Source organism: Diadema antillarum, unplaced genomic scaffold, assembly GCF_040938485.1.
Source record: "Diadema antillarum isolate AM-2024a unplaced genomic scaffold, OU_Dant_1.0 scf00000038, whole genome shotgun sequence".
Lineage (NCBI taxonomy): Eukaryota > Metazoa > Echinodermata > Echinoidea > Diadematoida > Diadematidae > Diadema > Diadema antillarum.
In genome coordinates, this window is record NW_027270927.1 from 1,620,154 (window position 1) to 1,645,669 (window position 25,516).

At 38.7% G+C, this 25,516-nt stretch overlaps 1 protein-coding gene across 1 annotated transcript; it reads right to left on the bottom strand.

Annotated features, from left to right (window-relative positions):
• Positions 1-564: 564 nt before the first annotated feature.
• LOC139709693 (acid-sensing ion channel 2-like) lies at positions 565-25,495 on the bottom strand. The gene is made up of 8 exons (XM_071621652.1): positions 25,275-25,495; positions 13,594-14,194; positions 13,200-13,298; positions 6,496-6,643; positions 5,548-5,610; positions 2,183-2,324; positions 1,672-1,763; positions 565-755 (listed from the first exon to the last, which is right to left on the bottom strand). Exons 1-8 carry the CDS (start codon positions 25,493-25,495, stop codon positions 565-567), a joined length of 1,557 nt encoding a protein of 518 aa, XP_071477753.1.
• Between the last annotated feature and the right edge of the window lie 21 nt (positions 25,496-25,516).

The following is a 25,516-nucleotide window of genomic DNA, read 5'->3' on the forward strand; positions in this document are numbered from 1 at the left end:
GACCTATCGGTTTTTGCAAACAAACTCTACACATGTAAATGGGAAGGCAACGCTAGGGTAATAATAATGGCAGGGCCGACCCTCTGGGATAGCGGTGGCAACACTAAAGAGGCTACCCTAGATTTAAAAAAAACACCCAACAACCATTATTATTATTATCATTATCATTATTACTATTATTTTTGTTATTATTATCATTTTTATTATAATTATTATAATTATTACTATTATTGTTATCATTATTGTTATCATCATCATCATCATATACTGTATCTATTATCCTGCTTTCAATATTTCAAACAAAAATTCATCCATCCATTCATCCATATGATTTCTCTGATTATTTGCCTAGCCAGCTGCATAGATAATTAACGTGCTTATCATTCTCTGTATAACTCCTCATTTGTTGATGTATCTATCTCGTCATAATTTATATGGCATCCTTTCTATAACAGAGTGTTGTGGATCGGAGCAATGGACGTATTGAGGTAACAGAGCGCTTTCCAAATGGAGGGCATAAATATGTTTCAGTAACACAGTATGGTTAAAGAAACCAGCTCAGTTTCATTTTTTTACGTCGCGAATGGCCAAATCCTTGTCTCGTACGTTTCCGCTCAGGAGTCTTTTCAGCCGTCTCCAGAAAAAGGGAACGTATCGGAACTGGTACATGTCGCGGACGATACTGAAGTCGATGAACTCGAAGATGGTGAGAAGGCTTGCTCCTATAAACAAACCAAACTCGCCGCCTATGTCACCTGTATGAAGTAAGACAAAATTGGTTTGACCGTAATGATAACTTTAAAACAGAAAAGATTTATAATGCAGTAATAGAAATAGAAACCACCGCACTAATTCGAAACCGATAATCTCCTTTTAGGTTGACGTATTTTAGCCTCTATACAAGCCTACAGACAAATCGTTGTTCACTCTCGTCTCCTTTGTTCTCTTCTGTTCTGTCTTAGGTTCACTTTCTGTGATTTGCTTGAGAAGGTAAGAGTCATATTATGGCAAGTGTCGTAACTTGAACACTCTCACTGTGGGGGCTGACGTGAAAACGCCTATTGGGATAACTATGAAGCTTAGTGTTATATTGATATTACGATAAACAATGAATTATATTAAACCCATCTGCCACAGGTAGCGTGATTTTTTCCAAGAAATCTGCCGGGTTTTTTTTTTCTAAACTGAATGCCACCAACATTTCCTCTTTCTACATGCACTCTACATTCGCAAAATTGTTTAACCCTGTCCGTGTCAGGAACCATGGACAGACTGCGTACAATGCTTTGAGCACAATAAAGTTTCCTGTGCCATCGGCACCCAAAGCACACAAAGGCCCGAATTCACGAAAGTGGTACAAATAAAAACCATGGAGCGCCAAATGTCGCATGGAATATTCCGTTACAAAGTTGGTAATTTCGCCGATGAAATGATTATTTTGTGACAAAATGACAACATTTTGTAACTAATTGAACATTTCGTCCACGACCATGGTAATTTCGTCAACGAAACGGTCATTTTGTCGACGAAATGACCAATTTCGTAACGAAATATTCCGTGCGACCGTTGGCGCTCCATGGTTTCTGTTCATGGTTTAAACCATGGTTTTATTTGTACCACCTTCGTGAATTCGGGCCAAAGGGTTAAAGGTAAGAAGGAGATGTAACGTACTTGCCATATCAACCAGTCGATAGGCGTCTTTGGCCGTAACCTGCAGCTCATTCATGGTCTCGTAGAATATTTCAACCTCTGCGATGTTTTGCCTAATATATGCATTAATAATAAGTTGAGGATTATGTCTCCAGGTTTTCAACACGAGGATATTCATTCTCATTCCACTATAGTTATTAAGGCCCTACACACGCAAACCCAAGTGCACGTATGGAACTATGTCCGAAACGGACAAATATCTATAATATAAAGAGAGTAGCATTAATAACACTGTTAATTCTCTGTCTATCAATGTAGGTCCAGTATGCCAGTCCATAAAAAGGACATATTATACCAAAAAAAAAAAAAAAAAAACACCACCAAACAGTCAAACTGGAAATAAAGAAAGATCAAAGACCAAATAATGCACAGAATGATAAACAGAAGCAAACTAAAGACTATATCGAAGGAAAATCAATGAGATTGAACTGAAGAGAGAGAAAAAAAAATAAAGAGTTTACACAGGACTAACTCTACATCTTCTCTTGTCCAGTTGAATTGCTCCTGTAGACGTTGAGTGGATGTCTCCCCGGGGGCCTTGAGATAACTCGTTGTCGTGGTAAAGAACTCCTCCCGACAAGCTCTTGGACACTGACAAGGATTATGGGTGGTATCTAAAGGAGTTATGGGAGGAGAAAGATGAATCATGGGAAGACAAGAGTTGGAGGTGTTTAGAACCAGCAAATAATGCTAACAAGGTTACAAACTGTTACTACGATTGTAGAGATGTAGCTACCCGTCTGCAGGAGCGTATGGGAACGTTAGACGATTACAGTATGATGTGTGGAGTAGTGTACTTACAACATAGTATGAAGATGTTGGGACTTAGCATTTACCGCAAAGCTCAGGTTTTTTGGAAAATGTTTTAAAAACGTCAATGGACGTTACAAAACGTTTTTATTATGTCTGCTACGTCTCCGTCCTTAATAAACGTCCCCAATACGTTTTTATTAGGTCTGCTACATCGACTTCGTCTTTAATGAACGTTTTATAAAAACGATTTTATATGGTCCGCTACGTGTTCGTCATTGGTTTCTTTATCATGAATATTCGTGCTTATTTATGAATATTCAAAAAAACTAAAATATAAGATTTGAAAATTGGTGGAAATAGATAAAAGACATTGGAATCTAAAGATCTACGCTGGGTTCAAACTTTCTGTGTTGAAAATAAACTTACCTACGTTATTGTTCAGTAACCAAATTCACAATTTCAAATTGTGTTATGAAGAGGTATTTTCATATTTTAATAGGCCTAATTAAGGTGTGTGTGATCTAATTTTAGTAACCATGTCTTCATGCATTACAACGTTTTGCTGGTATATAGATTCATCAATTGGGAATAGGATGTAGTAGAGGTATAGGTGATAGGACATTAGGAACATGTTAGGATAGGATTATATCGGATTAGGATTATGGTACATTAATCCCAGATTGTGTCTGTATAATCTCATAACTATACATTTTTCATAAATACCCAATAAAAATAAACATTAGGCGGTCTTAAAGGGTTTTCTGGACGTTCTAGACGGATATGAAAGGTTCTCTAAACGTTCTGGAACGGGTAACAAGACTTTTTAGACGTTCTTAAAACGTTTTTTGAACGTTCTAGACCGTTTTCAAAGGTTTTCTGGACGTCCGCAGAACGTCCTCAGAACGTTTTGAATATTCTTAAGAGGTTTTACTGACGTCTATGACGTCCAAAAGGTTTTCTGTAGGTCCTTATAAATTCCAAAAGGTTTTTTATTGTTTTTTAAACGTTTAAAAAACGTTTTTATAATGTTCATTTCAAACATTCTGAATACAAAAAGACGTTCTGAAAACGTTATGACAAAACGTCCAAATAATGAACTTGGAACGTTTCAAGGACGTTCAGAAAACGTCCAAATGTTAGCTGGGTCATCACTGCTGTCACGTTATAATATTATGAGGGAGCTTTAGATTTGCTGCGCGGACGTTTGAGACGACCCTTGAGTTGGACGTTCTCCTATCCCTGCGTCGTGCTGAAAAGTAGCTTTAGATTACGCTGAGACGCAACGTATGAAAGAATATGGCGCCCCCATATGATAGGTGCATCAAGTAGCTCTCTCCGTCGTGGATTGAGCGGACGTAAAAATAGCCCAGAACGCGTAGTGAAAACTCAAGCGTGCGAGCTATAAATAGATCGCGTCTGATACGCGATGCTCAGACCGGGGGGGGGGGGGATTTCATGAAGCATTTTGGTCGGACATTTTTCTGACAAATTGTTACAAGCTACTGATGCTTGCATCTGATTGGCTGAGAGCAAATTTGTCCGACAAGTTTGTCGGACAAAATGATTCATGAAATGCCCCCCAGACTTGTTTTTCCCCTTTGAACGTCCCCGTCGCGAAAATCTAAAGCTCCCTATTATGAGAATGCGTCGGAATTGAAGTGTGGCCTGATCTACTATAAAATGCTCACACTTTATCTAAAATTGAGATGAATTTAAAGGGAAATTGGGTCTAGTCTCAAACACTTCATTTTCATCTTCCTTTCAATTGTTAAATGTCTTCATTCAATACGGGCTTTCCGTTCATAATTTGCAAACGTGGAAATCTAAGACTAGGGTAGATTGCTACTTTCTATCTCTTCTACGTTTGAAAACAGAACGATCCTTCTGAAAACGATTAAAAGGAAACCATCGTAGACGGATCATTGCTCATCATTGCAAACGATGCGGCAACAGACGTACCGTTTACTTCACTTCGCATCAATCACTCCTGGAACTTCATTAAATCCGTCACGTCACAATCTAGAATTGTTTGGGAAGCCGACACTCTCTCTCTCAATATCTGTCTTTCTTCCCCCCCCCCCTTATTTTTCTCTGTCATCAATAAAAAACGTGTAGCTTATTCTAAGGATTCCAATCCTTTATGATACTTTGGCGTCCGTTGTTTAAATTCTTCAGCCTTCGCCCTAATAAAACTCTGATAAAATCATGAATCACTTTACCATTTTATATACCTGGCAATCTTTCCCTTTCTACCACCCCCTCCCTCCCTCTCCCTCTCTCTCTCTCTCTCTCTCCCTCCCTCTCTCTCTCTATTTCTCTCTCTCTCTCTTGCTCTTTGTCTTTCTTGGGCCCCTGCCTAATTGCTCTATCTTCCCTCATTTCTCAGTCTTTGATTGTCTTCGTGAAGGGTGTGTCAAAGGCACACATTCCTGTGGCGTCTCCGATTTACAAGGAGAACTACACCTCCAACATTGGTGTATAAAAAAAAAAGTTATAACTATGATTATAGTCATTATGCATGTGAAAAATCTGTGAATAATGAAATATTAGTATCACACATAGAGTGATGTCTGAGACAAATTACAAAAATTGGTACCAAAGTTATGAATTTGTTGAATAAATCAACGTGCAGTCACTATCGGATGAGAAGATTACGAGAAGTAAAATGCTGTCACAGTATAGGACAATAACAAAATAACGAAAATGTAAGAGAATACCGCATGTGATCTTTTTTTCTTAACATCAATTCCCATTGTAACGGACATAAATTACTGTAAAGCTATTCCCCCCCCCCCCCCCCCATTCCTTTGCCTTCTTATGCCGGTAGCGATATTCAAGTCATACGCCAGTCTCAAATATGTTAGGCAAATTAAGATATTATGTTGAATATCTTTCATGTCCAGGCAGATTGATTAGTTGTGATAAAAGCATTGCTCATAGCAGACACTGCAGACAAATATCACGTGAATGTGATGATTATAAAAATTGTGGATCTCGTAGACACTTTTACTCTTTGATATTCCGGTCGATCTTTGATCTAATAAAAATCAAATCAAATCAACAACATTTTTGTCTTGTACATACCCACTGACGACATCCGCTTGACACAGTCAACGTATTCCTTCAAGGAGCAAGTTGGCAATGGTCCTATGCGAGGAACGTAAATAATATCGGAACAGGCATTACTTTTTATTACTACCATTAGTAAAATGATTCATGAATTGATTACTATTTTATGGACATAACTTACTTTTATTAATATAGGACCGCCGCGGCGCGCCGGTGTAAGGAAGAGTTTTGTCTATCTGATTGTGTTTTTTGTTTCTTTGTTTCTTGGGGTATTTTCAAAATTTGAATGACATATGGAGAGCGTGTCTATGATCTTTGAGAAGTGAAAGCAAGAAATAATGGGGGGGGGGGGGGGGGCAACGACTATTATCCCTCTTAAGTTACATCGATTGCATCGAGTTACTTATCAGTATAGAGTGTCAACCCGGCAAAATATTTCACAAGTATTGTCCATTTGTGGAGTTTGTATGAATTTATAACGATTAGAAAGTCGTGATATACATGTATGTATATGGGTGGTGTATCTCACGTATTGTACAAAGAAAGTCCTTGCTCATTCATGTCATTTTACTCATGTAGATATCATATCTTGCTTGTTTCTATGTGTTCATTTACCTTCTCTTTTGTTGCTGTTGTATTATGTGATTTTTACCTTGGGCCCTGAACGTGCACTACCCTGTTCTTTTTTTTTTAAATAAAACTGAATAAAAAATTGGTAGAGGGCCTACTTTGAGTAGTAGGTATATTTTTCAAAACAGGAATTTTCCCGTATCCTAGCATCTTGGAAGATTTTCCTTTATTACGCATTTACTCTTCAGGTCGGAAGAAAGGAAAATTTACTTTTTCTGATCCATGTAGTCTTATAAAGAATGACGCAAAGCAGCCCACATAGGAAAAAAAAAGAACAAAATAGATATAATACTTATACACTTCGCCCCTCAATCATATCAAGAAATCACTTACCTGCCATGTAGGGGAACTTGCAACCACAAAGACCATGAACTTCCGCGATTTCACATTCCATCAAGCATGCTTTCTCTGAGTAGAAGGGAAAGTAGTCCAGGTGCTGGGTTCTGCAGTTTGTGTTGTAGGGAGGCGGCATGTTGTAAGCCTGAGGAAGAATATACGTACTAAAAGGATATAAAAAGAAATCTCACGTATTGGCACACACACAGACATGCATATCATACGTAATTATGTATATATATATATATATATATATATATATATATATACGTATATATATATATATATATATATATATATATATATATATATGGGTCAGAATTTTGAACGATGTACAATTGAGCCAAAACAAGGCAAAATTTAAAAAGTAGGAAATTCTCCAAATCATTCATCTTACCTTAAAGAGTATAACTCAAGCTTTAATGTGAACCCAATTATACTAGGATTTTCCCAGGGGAACAAGTTTTTATTCACCGCTGAAGTTTACCATGTCCAGAGCAGCGAACGTCCGTCAGGAATAGTACTGCACATACATTTGGATACCATTTAACATAGTTTGCAAAGATCTGATTCAGTTCAAAATCCTAACGAAATATCTTAAGGGACATGTGTTCGTGCTTGCAGAATATTAAGCTTGAACTCTTAACCTGTACGCAATGGTAGACAACTGATGATTTAACTAAATTCGTCGTTTCTGTTGAAATATTGCTCTTCCGCTTAACACTTTCTCCACTTTACGCGCATTTTACAGAAACTCAATATTTTGACCTCTTATTTCACTATCCCATACTTTAATCCTCACTCCCAAATAGTAACATGCCTTTTTAAGATGTATCTGATCTAGGCAGTCTCTATAACCCAACAAACATAGCATAGTTTTCATCACGGAGGTTCGCATGTAGCTCACGGACGTTTGGAACAAACAAGATATTGAACAATGCAGCTCTCTTGAGTTGAAAACGCATTCTACTCACAACAAACAGCAATTTCATGTCGAGAATAAACTCGTATGCAAAATCCTGAATAGATATTACCAATTCTCAATTATATAAGCTTGTTTATCTTCTCATACTGAGGAATCAAAGAAAACAATTTTTCCATCTCTCGTAAATGAACGTACAAATGTACGTGTAATCTCAGTGACGTAGTCCATCCTTGAGAACGAATATATTTTTCAAAATTTCGTTATCATGAAGTAAAGATTCAGGTCCTAAATTTGTTATCTAAAGTCTACAATGCAAAGTTTGCCTATAATGAACATGGTCACAGCTAAAATTATGACAAAGAATTAACATAGAAAAACAACAGAAATGTGCTCCGTTATAGAAATACGAAGTTAAGCTGGGGAGGGCAAACGAATACGTTAGGAAGAAATCCCTCTGTGTTTGCTCCTTGTGTTACACACTGTTACCGAGGAGAATTTGTGTTATTACATTAGTCAGAGATGATAATAGGTTCGATTCTTCGTCATAACAAGACACAGTAAGTCCATATAACTTGGATGGATGTTTGTGACTTCGATATTATACAATATGGTTTGTTATAACAAACATTTTGTAGCGCGTCATTTCTAGGCTCGTTATTCATACAGTTTGTCAATACGAAAATTGATAGAGTTCGTATAATTATAAAGCTTTTTTATTCGGTAAATGATAGGAATCTCCGAAGGTTAATCGAAAGGTTTATTAATTGGAACATGAACAATCATGTTCGCTTATCCAAATGTGGAGAAACAAGTTAACAACTAAAATCCTCCAAATTTCCAAACCTTAATAACCGTTTTCACCTGAACGAATATCAGGCCCATTCCACTTTTAGAAGAACGGGCCTAAAAATAATGATCCTTAATATTTATTTTTTGGACTAACAAACTTTCGGAATAAGAACATTTTTAATAACAAACCTCCTTAACTAACTACAAACATTTTTTTTTTTCATTTTGGGAATAACAAACCTTTGGACATCGGAGTAACGAATTTTTGGAAGAGCGAACGTATCAAAGTGCAACCTTAAACCTATTCTTAATCATTACTTTTTTTTAACATGTGTTTTCAAAGTAAGCACAAAAGCACAAACAAATTGACGATCTCTCTGTCTCTTAAATGTAAAATGAAAAAAAAAAAGAATCTTGCAAAGAATTACAAATGAACATTGCTTTTCATTGATGAGTGTAAAACAACACCTTGTAATGATAAGCGGAGGATGTGTGTGTTTTCATCAGACAATAATTGTATACTGCATGATTTTTGTTAGCTTGTAACGGCGTTTCGATGAATACAAAACATAAACAAACAAACAAAAACTTCTCCAGAGGAATTTGGTACAACGGGAGTGCACTGGCAATTCTTTTTTCTGTGTGTTGGAGCTTGAGCCCTTCTCTGTTTCTCAGTCATTTTCATTCAACTGCGTCCACGTCCTTTTGAAACTTTTCCGTTTCTTATTCAACACATGCCCATTACAGACTTCTTCCGTACATTATCCTGTATGTGATTACGTAGCACTTTTCGGATTTGTTTTGGTTTGTTTTGGTTTGTTTTTGTTTTCTGTTTGGTCGCAGCATGTTCAGGTTATTGAGGGAATGAGAGAAAATCGTCATGAAGAGAAAAATACGAATGAATTAAGGCATTTAATATCATGACAATTACAGCGAACGTCCGTTATGGAGACCAAAACTGGATGTGCTCTGTTGGAGACGGCAGCTACCATACTCAAAAGATAAACACTTGGAGCACCTGTCACTAAAAAGTGGCACTGATCCTCTTTCTCCTACTATGTAATCCATTGACTTATTCTACCAACGAACATCCGTGACCAAAACGTTTTCCGTTTGTTATTACAGGTAAATTGAGTGCTGAACGTTATTTACTTTTGGGTATGAGCGGCTCGGTGATTTGGTGATATTTTCAACTAACATTAACTTTATGTGCAGTGATATATTTGTAATTATCAGAAATTTCCTTTCTCGGACACAACGTCCGTGAGCGAAACTTTCAGAACCTGTAACAGTACAAATTGTCTCCAGATCCTCATTAGAAAGACATTTAAATGCACAGAAATTACAGATTACGCAAAATTCCATTTTCCTATAACTTTGTTTTCAGTGTTTAGCTGTTTTTGTATAATTAGAGGGAAAACAAGCGTAAAATTGTGAGTAAATTTTCAACTGTTTGTTCATCATGATCACATAACACCTTAAAAATTCTGAAACTACTGCTCTAAACTCATTGTTTACTTTGTAAAACTTTATTTGTCACTATTGGAGCCAAAAGTTTTAAAGAATACAGGACACTGTCGGGACAACTTATCCCTATTGGAGGGATTGCATACGTCACGGACGTTCGCTGGAATTGTCACGGACGTTCGTTCTACTACTAGGGTCATGTTCCAGGACGGATAACTAATCGGCAGAGAGTACCTAGCCTTCCTAACTCTTTCAAAAAATTGAAAGGGTATTTTCAATGCAAATTATAAGAAATTTGACATCCTTACAACATATGTATTGCTCAGAGGGGGATCAGGAGGTGAATTTTCAGAGAAAATATTAATTATTTGCTTGGTTTTCGGTGAATTGCATGGTCCAAAAACTGCGGACGAACCTCAGTCCGCTCCAAAAATGACATGCAGCTCCTCGGCTAGAGAGCCAAAGGTAAAATGCACCTTCGCCATCAAAGCAAGATGGTGTCCCAATCGAAAACGTTTTAATCATGACGGACGTTCTTTTTTTTCTCGGAGGTTCGTCTAAAAATATAATTCCGGTTCCTATTTGACAAAGGATGGACAGAAACTCAAAACAAACATATTATCGTGTAGCTAGATCTTAGTTGATTACGACTCAGAACAATATCGCCAATAACGTTTAATGAGATACGATCTTTATTAGAAAATAGCGGAAGCACGTCCGTGACGAAAACTGAGTATAATTTTGCATAAAAGAATATTACGTCCCATGTACAGCCAGCAGACGTACGATTTTTGCAGGATATGTTCATGAGGTGGAACACCAAATTTTCGTATACATTACAGTTGGGACAACAAAGTAGAATTTGCAGCAGCGATCGAAATAAAAGCATCACGGACGTTCGTCTGTTTAGGACTTTGATATTTCAATTGTTCTCTGTAATTTCATACGTGCTCATAAAGTTCTTATCATTTTGTGGTTCATACCCATGATATGTCAGATCCAGAACATGGGCAGATATTAGATGCCACGTACGATTAAAAATGCACATCATTAGTTTGAAAAACAAAAATTATTGTGAAAATAGCGTTTTTACCGTATTTTTACGCTTTAAGTCCTTGTCAAATGAAAAATATCAGGCAAAAGTCAACCAAACCATATATTTCCTGAAAGGAAATTTACCAGTCTTTGAGATGACATGAAAAAAAAATCTGGTTTCTTAGATCATCCTGGCGTGTTCTAAGGGAAAGAATGTCATAAGGTGCGAAAATTGGCACTTGTACATCGTTCAAAATTCTCACCCATATATATATAAAGGCTAGACACAACTTTTTTCTTGGTGGCCCGTTTGTACCCCCAAAATCATAAGATTTCCATTTTCTTTGATTTGGCGGGACAAAAAAATAAGAATAACAAAACAACTAAAACAGTTATATAGAACATGATGTGATTAATGCAATCAACATGATGACTATGTGAAAACTGGCATAATGAGAAACTGCTTCCAATAACCACATGACCAAAAGTTAAAACACTCCCAAAAACAGTTGAAATTAAGATGATACAATAATAAAACGTGAAAACCATAAGCCATGAATATTATCCGCCATTATGTTCCTCGATATTCCCTCCGTTCGGGAAAAGGCGAGCTCAACTTAGCAATCACTGTTCCTCGCTTGGACGTTGATTTGACAAATGAGTTGTTTGCTAACCAGTCCAATAAATTCACTCACATGACAAAACAAAGAGACGTTTATTAGAGAAACCTCTTGACGATCGCCCGCGCAAGTGGAATTCTCCGGTGTGACAGAAATTAACGCCAACCTCGTCTCCAGAGAGATTTTCACCCATCGCATTTAACGACTGCTTGCCTCGCTTCTTGCTGCAGATTCGTAATATCATGACGAGTGTATCAGTTTGTTTGATATACTGGCCATGACCTCAGCTAGGTTACATGTTTGAAAGACAAGGGCTTAGGTTGATGATTAAAAATGAAAAATTTCATGTATATAACAAATATGCACACACACACACACACACACACACACACAGTCACATACTGCATGCCTACATATGGGCATACAAATAAAGCTTCACAATAGCAAGGTAAACAAGAATTAATTGAAATGCTTGCACCTGATTAGCTTCTGCCCACCTGTTGCCATGGTTAGTGCATTAATATCATGGGTACCGAATCTTACCGGGATCGAAGTTGGCTGATCTTTGTAGAGTAAGCCTATTAGGCTTCCATTGCAGGGTCAATATGACATACAAAAATGAATTAACTGGGTGCTCATATGCATTGCTTTTTTTTTTCTTCTTCTTCTTCTTTTTGTGAATTCTGGCACAGGAAATAAGTAACAAATAACAAAAGGGATAACATTATAACGTTAACAGTCATATTATGAATTAGATATTCAACAGCCATTTATTACCTTATTAAAACGATTGGAGGAATAGGTTAGATATGGTGAATCGGTAATCATCATGTACAAATATCAAATGGCTGGCATTGCCCGTCTTTGACGTAGACTGTTCGGGCAGTTACGGGGTACAAATAATATACCCGGCGAAAATGATAGTGGAAAGCATGTCTCAGGTTTGAAGAAGTAAAAAAATAAAAAAATAAATAGATAAAAGATTATATATATATATATATATATATATATATATATATATATATATACATACATACACATCAGAGATAAGATTGTCAAGGGCAAAATGTCAAGGGAATATGTCTAATGGGTAAACATGTCTTGGGGAAAAAAAGAAGTGGAAGAAGAAAAGTTACAACGTTAACACACATGTAAAGTCGGAAGAAAGTAGGAGAGTTGCTGTTCTTTAAAAGAGCTGTTTATCTTTGGGAGAAGTGATTTCAAAAATATTAAAGATATCACATTTGATGCATACGTTTAGGTCAGTTGTATTACAAAACATCCTACCATGTAAACATTTTGCAATATAGCCTAAAATATAAGGTGATATCACTTTTTTTCTCATTAAACCGTAACTGTAGACGGTTTAGTCTAGAAGCATTCTTATTATACCTACTGTTCACATTTTGTATACCTAACAATATCTAACATTGATTATATTGATTCAAATTTTTAAATTGGTTGTTTCTATCCCTAACTCACATTTTAGAACTGTTTTAAGCACTAAAGCCGGGGTTTTGTTTCATCTTCAAATGGGAAATTATGCCTTTAACGTTGAAATATCCATGTGTCTCTATAATTATGAATTAGATTCATTACACATGCATAATTTAAGAGAAAAGTCAAAACTACTGCCTAGAAGCAGATAGGAATTAATTTGCCCCCTTGCATTTTAAATGCCACAGTTCTTCCCTGAAAATTTTTGAGTTATTCTTTTGCCGCTGACATTTTTTTTTTCAAACCTGGCACCCTTCGAACACCTTCCCCCTCATTATGACAATTACCCGTATAACACCACCCTCAATGTTCCCTTTATACCACTTTTATCAGGATTTCAAAACGTAATATTTGCGCGTATAACTCACAATCTTTTTACTCATGGCGATGACGGTTCGAACGCCAGGCATAATGGCAAGTCCGATGTCGCCGACTAGGGGTACGTCGCCTTGCTGGTGAATCAGTACCTAGTATAACAGAAAGTAAAATGACGTGATACAACATTATGTCCTCTCGGCCCCATGTTATGAGTCCATGCATTGACTGCTGTATCTTGCTTTTTTTTTCTATAATATCCCATCAAAAAGAAAAAACAACAACTCTACTATAGTATCGATAACATGCACTGTTAGCAAATATGAAAATTAGTTAGCATATAGCAGTGTAATATATATATAAAAAACATACAAATAATAACGTCAGAGTGAAACAATTCATTTGAAAATGAGAACACTGTTGTAAATCTTCACTTGAATGTTTTACCTTGAATCCGACGCCATCATCCCAAACTGTGTTCAAATTTTCATTCACTTCTGCCGTAAGTCGTAGCCAGAGAGCTGCTTTCGCGCCCATAGACCCAACCGTTAAACTTTCGAAGTCGCTGTCTGCGTCGTTCACATCTGCCTTGCTGTGCGCGTCAAACGGACCGTCATTGAAAGTGTAACATACTCCCAAATTTGTCAGCACGCGCGTAAAATTTTCGGGTCCGCAGGCATTCCGACGGCCTCCCCACCTGCATTCCACAATCATGTCCGAAATCTGGTGCGCGTGCGTCAACAAAAACTCGGTCATGTTTATGTTCTCGAACTCGTTTTCCAGCTGGAGTTCTTCCCAGCGGAAGACGAAATTTCCATCCGACGTCGAGATGGCCGCCGACTGAAGCTTCTCCACGACCGAGGAAGCGAGCGAGGACCTCTTGATGACGTTGTAGTTACAAATTGTGACGGCAGGAAACAAGATTGACGATTTGTGTACAGTGTTAAAGTCTTCCACCGTCCCATGGGATAAATAGTCTTTTATGTGCAGTGAAGCACTGTAGAGTAGCAGGCCGTCGCATGTTAATACCAGGAGGAGCCACAGTAACCTGTAAGAAGATAAGAGGGAAAGATCAAGAGGGATGACACTCAGATAGAGCAACCTGCAGAAGGGGAATGTTGTAAATGTAATAGGAAACGCTCCGGTAGAGTTTCTTTACTTTCATTTCCTTTTTGTTTTGGAGGGGATGGGTTTGATCACAGAGGATCACAGCACACGTTAAACTTGTTAAACACAAAACAAAATAAAGTGGTCCTGATGAAAAAACAACAGTTGAGTCTCACCTTTTATTAGAACCATTTTGTTTTGCTTTGTGGGTCCCACCTTTCATCAGAACCATTTTGTTTTGCTCTTTTTTTAAACCTCAGGCATTTCAAAACCGATTTTCATCAAATAACCTTTTAATTTCCCTTAGAATCATTGTATGCTCTCTATCATTTCAAATAGGTGGTTTCTAATCATCTGGGGAAAAAAGTTAAAACCTGAATCACCATCTCAACCGAAACTATATACCACCCCCTTTTAAGGACAGATTCTTCTTCACGTATATACATGTAAATCATTCTTGGTAATGCAGCAATATTGATAAAACAAATCAGTGACAGTTGTGTTGTCCTTTTCAGTCAAATGACATTCTAAATATTTGAAAGCTTTAAGTTATTTATTCTATACGTGTATGTGTTCCGTTCTTTCAGTTGTTTTGTTATGTAGAACATTGTGCCAAGCCGTAATGTTTAGAGTCACGCGATTTGCTTATGACAACGGTCTCCTCTACCTGCATTTGTCGTCATGAAATATATGTATTATTCTTATGACTATGTACTGAGAACTTCTGTGTGTATGTCCATGACTTAGGATTATATTTTGTATTGTGGAACAATAATATAAAGAAAATGAAAAGAAAATTCAACATATTTTCATTTTTCTCAAATAATAAAGGAGCGCTTGACTTTTCTCTCTCAGAAGGCAGGGGGAATAATAAAGTACCCTTAACATACAGTGACATCGAGGGAATGTTTTTTTTTTTTCAAAAAAAAATTCTCTTTATATATTCCGTATCGTTCTACGCATGTGACATCATAAACTGTACAGTGCTCTTCTCATCCAGTAGTGGTTGCTCAGAAATTAAAGAATTCGTAACTTTTATAAGAATTGTCTGATTTTCCTTGAACTTTTACTGATGTGTTCTACTATTAAACATTTCTGCATTCATTCTATCTACATGTATACAAAGGGTAACGTGTCCTCTAAGTTAAATCCAATCAAAAGCAACCCCGTTGAAAAACTAATGTGCCAGTAGCCGCATCGTCAACATAGTCGAGTTCCTACTTTCAGTACAATGTCCATGATATTGTTTCTCGAAGTGTAAACAGTTGCGCTGTAAAATGAATGACCGGCGATGCAGTAAGTTAATCCGATTCCAGCACGCTGTTGCCAAGACCATCATATCATCGGGTAGGGTTATGAGCACTCTGTCATGGATATATAAATGAATAACCGATACATGAAATGTGCGTCCATAAGTTTGTACACATGTCTATCAGGTGAGAGAAAGGATGAGACGACAGACGTAGCTTGAATCCTCACAGTTTGATTTTCATTCTCAAGTTTTAGGGCCCTGCCCTTTATCAAGACTGAGGATCAAAGAAATCGGACATTATTATTTTTTGTATACAATATCTACATCATGTTCTGTATCCATCATCATTATTTTGTCCGATTTCTTTGATCCTCAGTCTTGATAAAGGGAAGTGCAAAGCTTGAGAATGAAAATCAAACTGTGAGGATTCAAGCAACGTCTATCGTCCCATATCATATATATATATATATATATATATATATATATATATATGTACGTATATAATACATAATATATATATATATATATATATATATATATATATATATATAAAATAGCATACATACTTATGATACAGGCCGGCAGTGCATGACAAAAGTTATAGTGCACGTAAAATATAACGATTGCAGACGATAACCCACTATCGATTTGATATCGGTTTTTGCTCCCTCATTTTAATAATCGAGTACTGAATCCCGCACCTCATCGACGCGATTCCGCCACAACCGCGATATGCTTTGCTTGATATTATCGTTACTCTAGATTCTCGCTGGCTATTCAGGGGCGTCACCAGCTTTTTTTTCAAGGGGGTGCGTTTTGACCTTAATGTAACGAGATTTTCTTTTTTGGACAGACATTTGGAATACAGGAAGCTCTCAATCCCTCGACTTTTACTGTTTTTGAGGGAAACCAAGCGGGGAAAGGGCACCGGCGTAGCTAGGATTTCATCTTGGGGGGGGGGGGGGGGTGATGTGTTAGTATGCGAGGGAGCGAGCAAGGGGGGGGGGGGAGAGAGGGTGTGGAAGTGCCTGTTGTCCCCCCCCCCTCCCGCGGTGAGAACTTTTTGCATTTTGATGTTGTAAATGGTGCAATTTGATGCAGGCTTTTTGCGTGTGTTTATCGACTTGAAACAGTCTCACTTGTTTAAGGTATAATAGCAGTACATTTTATTGGAATTTGTTGTTGAACAATGTGCCTATAAACTATATCATTTCAATGAACTTCTTGTATTGATTCTTACACTGATGTCATGAACGCGACCGAGCCCGAGCAAGCGGAGAGAGCGAGGGGGGATTTGATGATTGTTTTGCTTGTTTTATCGACTTGAAACAGTCCCATTTGTTTAAAGTAAAGCAGTATATTTTGATGTAGATTATTATCGAAAAATTTTGCCTATAGAATAGTATCATCCAACAGGGGCGTCACCAGCTTTTTTTCAAGGGGGGTGCATTTTGACACTAAATGCTTACGAGATTTTTTGGACAGACATTTGGAATATAGGAAGCTCTCAATTCCTAGACTTTTACTGTTTTTTGAGGGAAACCAAGCGAGGAAAGGGCACTGGCGTAGCTAGGATTTCATCTTTGGGGGGGGGGGGGGGGTTAGTATGCGAGGGAGCGAGCAAGGGTGGGGTGAGGGTGTGGAAGTGCCGGAGGGGGTTGTACTCCCTATAAATGGATTATGGAATGACGGTGTTAAACGACAAATTACTGGCAGCGATATCAGGAGAATGGCATAACGACTATACATGCGAGCGAGGGGAGCGAGCGAGCTGGAACATTTTGACATTTTACAGTCCAAACACTGCCGTTTGTAGCCATATTTTTTTGCTTTGTAAATTAAGGGGGGCGCACCGGACGCGACTGCTGGCAATTACTGGCAGCAACATCAGGTGAATGGCATAACGATTAAATGCGAGCGAGCAAAGAGAGCGAGCTTGGAAATTTTGACATTTTACAGTCCAAAAACTGCTATTTGGAGCCATATTTTTTCGCTTAGGAAATAAAGGAGGGGTGGGGCGCAACGGGTGCAACTGCCGGTAATTACTGGTAGCAACATCAGAAGAATTGCATAACAATTAAATGCGAGCGAGCGAGCGAGCGAGCTTGAAAATTTTGACATTTTACAGTCCAAAAACTGCCGTTTGTAGCCATATTTATATGCTTTGGAAATTGAGGGGGGGGGGGGCGGCACCGGGCGCAACTGCTGGCAATTACTTGCAGCACCATCAGGTGAATGGTATAGCAATTAAATGCGACCGAGCTTGAAAATTTTGACATTTCACAGTCCAAAAACTGCCATTTGGAGCCATGTTTGTTCGCTTTGGAAATAAAGGAGGGGTGGGGGCGCAACGGGCGCAACTGCCGGTAATTACTGGTAGCAACATCAGGAGAATTGCATAACAATTAAATGCGAGCGAGCGAGCCAGCGAGCTTGAAAATTTTGACATTTTACAGTAAAAAACAAGCAAACTGCCGTTTGTAGCTATATTTCTTCGCTTTAGAATTTAATGGGGCGCATCGGGCGCAACTGCTGGCAAATACTGGCAGCGATACTCAGGAGAGCATAATGATTACATTCGAGCGAGCGGAACGAGCGAGCTTGAAAATTTTACATTTTACAGTGCAAAAACTGCCGTTCTTAGCCATATTTTTTTCGCTTTTTAAATTAAGGGGGAGGGGCACCGGGCGGAACTTCTGGCAATTACTGGTAGCAACATGAGGTGAATTGCATAACAATTAAATGCGAGCGAGCGAAGAGAGCGAGCTTGAAAATTTTGCATTTTACAGTCCAAAAAACTGCCGTTCTTAGCCATATGTTTTCGCTTTGGAAATTAAGGGGGGGGGGGCGCACCAGGCGCAACTGCCGGCAATCAATGGCAGCAACTTCAGGAGAATGGCATTACGACTAAATGCGAGCGAGAGGAGCGAGCGAGCTTGAAAATTTTGACATTTTACTGTCCAAAAACTGCCGTTTGCAGCTATCTTATTTTTTTTCGCTTTGGAAATTAAAGGGGGGGGGGGGACTCCCGGTGCGCCCCTCCCCCTGGATCCGCCACTGGTAGTCAAGGGTGGGGGTTTATGTTCATGACTGGGGCAGGTATGACCAGCGAGGTGGCGTCGAAGTGACCAAGCGGGGAAAGGATGTCCAAAATCTGCACTTTAGAGCATCCCCTAAACTAATTGTGCGTGTGTGTGTGTATTATATACATGGAAAAGTTAGGAATTAGCCCAGGTCAAGTCTTTTTATTGGCAATGCAAGACATTTTTATATAGACTAGTATGTAAAGCAACACTGCAAAATCAATGATCTAGCTTTGATATAACGAAGCGTAAGGTACAAAGGTGTACATTCTACATCACATTGCGCAACATTGTAGCGACTCTTCGTTCGGATGTACTGAGTGAGTACACTGCGCACATCCTGCTTATAATATGCAGAATGCCAACCAGGAATCACAATCTTTTGTTGGGTCCGGGCTTTGAACAATGTTTCACACTATATACCTATTTAATTATGGTTAAAAGAAATCATAGAAAAATATCTTATTTCTGGATCAGCCTTTCATTCAAAAGCAGTTTACTAACACTTGAACTACTATTTCGGTAAATCTTTTTTTTACCAGCGGATTGGGAGGGGGGCGCACCCCCCCCCCCCCCTCCGTAGTTACGCCACTGCCTTTGGGTGAACTGATTGGACAGATTTCTTGAATTCTAACAAAAAAGCAAGAAAATCAAGAAAATCATTTCATCGCGGGAATTATGATTATGTGGGGTGGGGCAAATGGTGCGCTTGCCTTCCAATATCTTTATGGGGGCAACATTTTTGTTTTCTTTCAAAAGCAAGAAAATCTTCTCATTTCGGGAATTTTTAATTATGGGGGGGGGGGGGGGGGCAAAACTAAAATATGCTTGCCCCTCCATTTTTTTCTTTTTTTTTTAATGAGGCTGAAGCTCGCTCTTGGGCTGGCAATATGGATTGGTCAGAAGTAACGTACATAGACCCTACTACTTGTAAGTAGCACACGTACATGCAAACGTGTATAAGTGCTCCGTCTCGTACGGATGTACAGTACGGTCGATAAATAGTAAACACTGTAGAATACTAATAGATATGTACAAATTCAGTGCTGCCAGAACCAGGGGTGCGAATTGTTTTTGCCGACGATTTTTGTTTTCTTGTGTGTGTGTGTGTCCCTGGTGCAAAATATTAAAAAAAAAAAATAGAAAAGAATAATTATCTAGCGTCCGGCGTTGAGGTCGCTCGCTTTTTTTTTTTTTTTTAAAGGATCTGAAGGGGGGTGCGTTCGCACCCAACGCACCCCCTCTGGTGACGCCCATGCTATTAATGCCAGCAACTTATCTGTGTGGGACTAGACTTTCAGCGGTAGATTTAAACATGGAAGCTGTGAAATGAACAGGCTCGCTACTTTTACAGAGACTGATCTATATAAACAGTTTCTTAGACAATAAGGACACAAAGGATGCCATCAAATACGTCCTACGAATTTTGGACTCCTACTGATCTGAAAAAGGAATCAATCCGAAGGATATTGAGCAAGTCAACCCAAGATTTGTGCCGCTTTCTCCGTACATTCTACGCGGAAGTGCGCCGTAGAAATGAGTAGCGTGTGTACGGTATACGCTAAGCGCTCTTTGATCACGCTACGCTATGAACTTTTACTACGACATTTTACAACACACTCTCGGAATCAATGGTGACTTCAATGATGCCTCGCACGAGCCTTGTGTTTATTCAAAATCCAGTAGATTCCTAATCCTACAAAACATCATCTAGTCCTGGTCCTGGACCCACAGTGCAGTAAGTAAACTTAGGGCGTCTAACGTGTTACTGTTAGATCCATAGTGTTAACTAACGTTAGCTCTGTCGCTCGTAAAGGTAAAATGACGTAGATCTAGTATAACGTTAGGCCAGGGCCCCTAGACCTAACCTATCGTAGGGCCTAGAAATCGTTAGATATAACCACGTAGACCCTAACGCTTGACTCTATAGTTGAATTTGGATCTTCAGGATTTTGTCTACACAGGTTCAAAGAAACTGGTGTTATTGCTTGTCTAGACACGTGTAGAGTCTTAAATGATCTAGGCTATCGTATTTTTTCAATTTATCTTGCCTGGGTATGTATGCTATTTTATATAACACATAGTGCATGACATCTTATTGCACTATAACAAGTACCAAGCACCTCCAAATTCTGAATTTGCCCTCAGGCAATTATATTCAATTCGGCCTGCGGCCTCATTGAATATAACTGCCTTCGGGGCAAATTCAGAATTTGTCGGTGCTTATATTGTTTTATAAAATGGGTTCAAGAATGTAGCCAATAGGAAGCGCTGAAATGAGACACACCTCCTTCCTTTACTTCAGTACAATTGCACTGCCTGTAATCCTATGGTAGATTGCCGATCGTCTGTGCGCGCGGCGGCTCCTTTGATGAATTGCATGCATACGCGTACGCGCTGTCAATCCTGTAATCAACTTCTAGTTCGGGCTGCCGGCCGGCCGGCCTGTCTTCCCTTGTGCATAACATATGTGGCGTACGTACGTATACTGTACTATACGTACACTTTGTACAGTACAGTAGACCAAGCGTTATGGGACTGGACGCGTACATGGAGTCACTTTGAAGAGCAAATCCAACGATTTAGCAGGTTAATTCTCACGCTGGTTTCAGAGTATGTTGTCTAGTAGGCCTATATGAGGAGTCTATATCAAGTAAAGGGTGCATATTCTATGTAAAATAAGTAAGTTTTCATGCGGGTGTCCGGAAACCCAACCCCCCATTATACTTATACTGTATGTGCGGGACTTCCGCGAGTGCGACGTGCGTAAAAGTTTGGGACGAACATCTTCGGACGTCTTGACCCACAAAGGTACGTGAAAAACGCTGAAAAATGATGTTAGTTTTCGAATTTTCGACCAATTTTATAAAACAAATGATGCACAGGATTATTTCGTGGCGTTAGTGTAGGCGTAGCTCACTCTCGGGTATTTACAATGTAGTGCAACGTGCACTCGGCTTCGCCTCGTGCATGTTTCACAATTTGTAAATACCCTCGAGTGCTGCACTACGCCTACACTAACGCACTCTATCCTGTGCATCATTTGTATAATAGTGCATTCAGCCTCATGCACTATATATATAATATATAATTGGGCCGTGACGCGAGAAAAGGGCCCTTAGCGGCGATGCGCGCAAACGCTAGAAAACGGCGCGGACGTTTAACAAAGCAATACGCGCAAAAAAAGGTCAACTAGCTAACTACGCGGAAATGCATAGACGCATCAAAAAGTGACAGGATTTGGACAAAACATGCTGTTTGGAATGTCGTAATTGGAGCATTTAGGAGTAGAATTTCAGACAGAGATTTGCATATCCAAATACGTCAGAGTTTCTTGTACAATATGGAGTTGAAAACTCATTTTCGGTATATAATGCCCTAAGGGCCCTTTTCTCGCGTCACGGCTCATATATAGTTAGTTAGTTAGCTAGTTTGAAATGTTTAAGCACAAACATAGGGAGAGAGAGAGAGAGAGAGAGAGAGAGAGAAGACCAACAACGCCGGAGGTAAGGGTTACCTATATTGTTTGCATTACGGACACGCTGATTTCGCTTGCTCAATTTCCGTCCTTTTATTACCAAGTCAAGCTCATTTAACTCCAACGTACGTTCTCTACAGCTTCATTTCATTGCTAATGGCCTGACGCCAACGGAAAAAAAAATAATGATGATGCAAAACAAAAAATCACTCATCAATCAGATAGATTCATTGGTCCGACATATCAAAATGTGTCGGGTGTTTTTTACCCCATTTGTTAATAATTGCACGGTATAGGAACAAGAGTGTGCCTCTGCATGACAGGCGGCTCTTCAACAATAATGGCCGTTGAAATGGACAGCTACATTTATTGTTAATGCTAGATAAGCCTGTACAACCCTGCTTGAGAGAGAGCTGTGTTGAAAATGAGTATGATGGCTGCTGTAATTGCTTGGGGATTAATAATTCATATTTATGGTGCCAGCGGCTAGTGCAAGCGTGGTACCTAATTCTTTCTTCTCCGTATACAATAATTCTGTGAAAACAAATTTACAATAAACATCATTATTTCGTTGAGGGCAACGAACACAAGGCATATCTTCATCCTGCTTACTAGCAATCTCCAATAACAATTTTTAATGTATACCTAAAATCAGATGCCCATACACACACAAACAGACAAACAATGGACGACACATACGCACAGACAATCATGTGCACATTCCCATAATCTTTCCCTTTGAAGACGAGTCCCGAGTACACTCTGGCAGGTGTCTATGGGAAATGCGTATTGTACGCAGCAAAATCAGCCCATCCTCAACGAGCTTAGTCGTTCCTAGATAGATTTTCATTGCAACACTATAGGGTTAAGCTTTCTTGGTGTTGTTGTTGTTTTTCACAACAGTCTTCTGCATTTCTTGCTTAACAACAAGTTATATAATTAGTCGTAACCCAACACCTCACGTACAATTCATCAATTCGTGGTTTGCAGGTGCATTTCACTTATTTCAAAACCGAGAAAAATAGAATACATCCATAACACATCAATGATGATTAATAAACGTTAAGCATTTTGAGCTTATGAAAAGGTATAGTATTGGTGGTGATGGCGAATGAGCTTTTAACTTCTTGCGAGATATTAAGCAACTACACAATGACATGTTATGGAACATACAACTCTCAGAGGAATTCAAAGTTTGGCCGAGATATCAAAAATGTACAAAGTAAAACAAAGCAATCCTAATAAAAGGTAGGTCCCACTTTTTATAAGGATTGCTTTGCTGTGGATATCTCAGCCATTTCAAAAGCGATTTTGATCAAATAAACTTTGAATCCCTCTTAGAATTTGATATAGTATTTTATGAGAGGTTTCTCATTATCTCACAAAAAGTTGGACTCTTGAAGCCCCATCTTAACAAAACCTATACTATTCCTTTATAAATTTCGAAGGCTTTCGAAATCGAATCGAAAGAATTGTGGTTAATAATCCTCCTCGTGATGAATAAAATCGAGTATAGTTAAAGTGTTACACAAAACAATGATTATTACAATTCCATGCAACTCAAAATGAAATTTCGTTAAATGTCTGCTGTGCTGCTGTATTGGCAGTGCCGGCAATGAGGCAGCTTTCGTTGCTATGCCTTTCTTACTGTTTCCATGATGGGAGATGCGTGGCGTAACGACAATTAGCTTTGTTTAAAAAAAGTGGGCCGCTCCATTTCTGTGCTATAATTATAATTATCTTTGGCGTCATTTCTTGCACATGAGTGTCTATATCATAGCATTGTGTAAACGAAATGAACAGAACACCTGAAGAAAGTAAACACTTGTTGTTCATCCAAATTGTACAAAATAACATTCTGTTACTTTTTACAGTGATACCAGTTTAGATTAGGCCTACCCAGCCTACTGTTGTTGTACTACTTGAATGGAAATAAGTAGATACTCTTTTTAAAAAAAATGCTTGTGTCGGTGTGCGTGTGTGTGTGTGAGCGTGTGCGTGAGGTCGGCGCAGTACGAGTCGGATGGGCGTATGAAATTACAAACAAGGATTCTGAAAGATAATCAAAACTATTTCATGTGATTCTCAATCTTTCTTTATTTCAACCTGACGGTGTGTTCTAGGCATTGACGTTCTTCGAAATTTGCATGAAAATTTGATTTAGTGTTAGTGGAATGTCCATTAGCAATGCTTAGCGAGACTCGAACCCACACTTAATTCATCTCCTCACTGGGGAGCGTACCTAAAATGGATTAGCAGATTCCGACAATAATGATAACCCAGCTCGAGTGTCGACAGAATAGAATTACACGAATTGGCGTGGAAGCCACAGCTTTATCTGGAACACGTGAAAAGTTTTCGGTGGTGTATATCATACAGTATGTAAAACTCGGATTCTACATTTGTTTTCATGCTCTGCGATTTTCATTTTATCATTACTTACTTGTATTGCTTCTCGGGAGTTTTCGGGAATGAACCATAAATTATGCGATCTCGATCATACAATTAGATAGTTAGAAACCAAAAGTTTCACAGGGAGCATGATTAACCCAATCACTTCAATTAGGCATTTTTGTGTGCAATGAAGAGCAAATATTGCATCATAATAATGGCATATAACAATTTCATCAGAATGTTATGGCAAGTGATCGAGATGGATATTCCCGTAACGCTGGGGTCGACACTATCTTCTTTTTTGTGTGTGTGTGCGTGTGACCCATTCGGGCCCGTATTGAATTTGACATTTTGATGCCCCCCCCCCCCCCCAAAAAAAAAAAAAAAATGTATTGGACTAAAATAAACAGCTGCCCAATTGTCCCAACAATAGATAACCTGTTTTGGAAGAATGTTGACCTGACATCAATTTCAACGGGCCCAGGGCACAGGGCCACAGCTAATATCGAGCCGTGGGTAACGCTTATTCACAGAAATGATTATACACTCAAGAGGCGCTGATAAAAAAAATGAATTTCTCATATTCTAGTTTTCTTAGCAAATTGCATTGTGCAATGTCCAAATAAGGTCGGGCTACTCAAAATGATCCTTCAACCTTTGAATGTCTAAAGACAGTTCAATGATTAATTGAATCTTAATAAACGATGCAAACACTTGTTATTATGAAATCAGTGACAAGTTGTTTTATTTTCAAAAAAAAAAAACTTTCTATTACTGTATGGGGTAATGAGGAATAGAGATGTACTCACTCTACCTTCGAAAGCAGCCATGATTCTTATTGAAGACATATTTGATCCCGTGCAGTGTGGTGGTCTCCAGAAAGTCTGCAAAGAGCATCTCGGATCCCTTTTTAAAAGCCGCCATTGTCTGGGCATCGTCTGCCCCGCCTTTTGGCGCCGCCGTGGCGCCGCCATCGACAGCATGCTCTCCACTCGGTAGCTCTGCCTTGGTCATGGGAACACCGCTGGAAATCATTGCAACTTCAGTTTGCTTTTC

Excerpts from the sequence above, each read along its gene's own strand:
- LOC139709693 (XM_071621652.1), bottom strand. The coding sequence starts at position 25,495 with ATGATTTCCAGCGGTGTTCCCATGACCAAGGCAGAGCTACCGAGTGGA. Across the intron at positions 1,764-2,182 it reads TGGACAAGAGAAGATGTAGA|GCAAAACATCGCAGAGGTTG; the intron begins GTTAGTCCTGTG and ends TGCATATATTAG. Across the intron at positions 756-1,671 it reads TCGACTGGTTGATATGGCAA|GTGACATAGGCGGCGAGTTT; the intron begins GTACGTTACATC and ends TACTTCATACAG.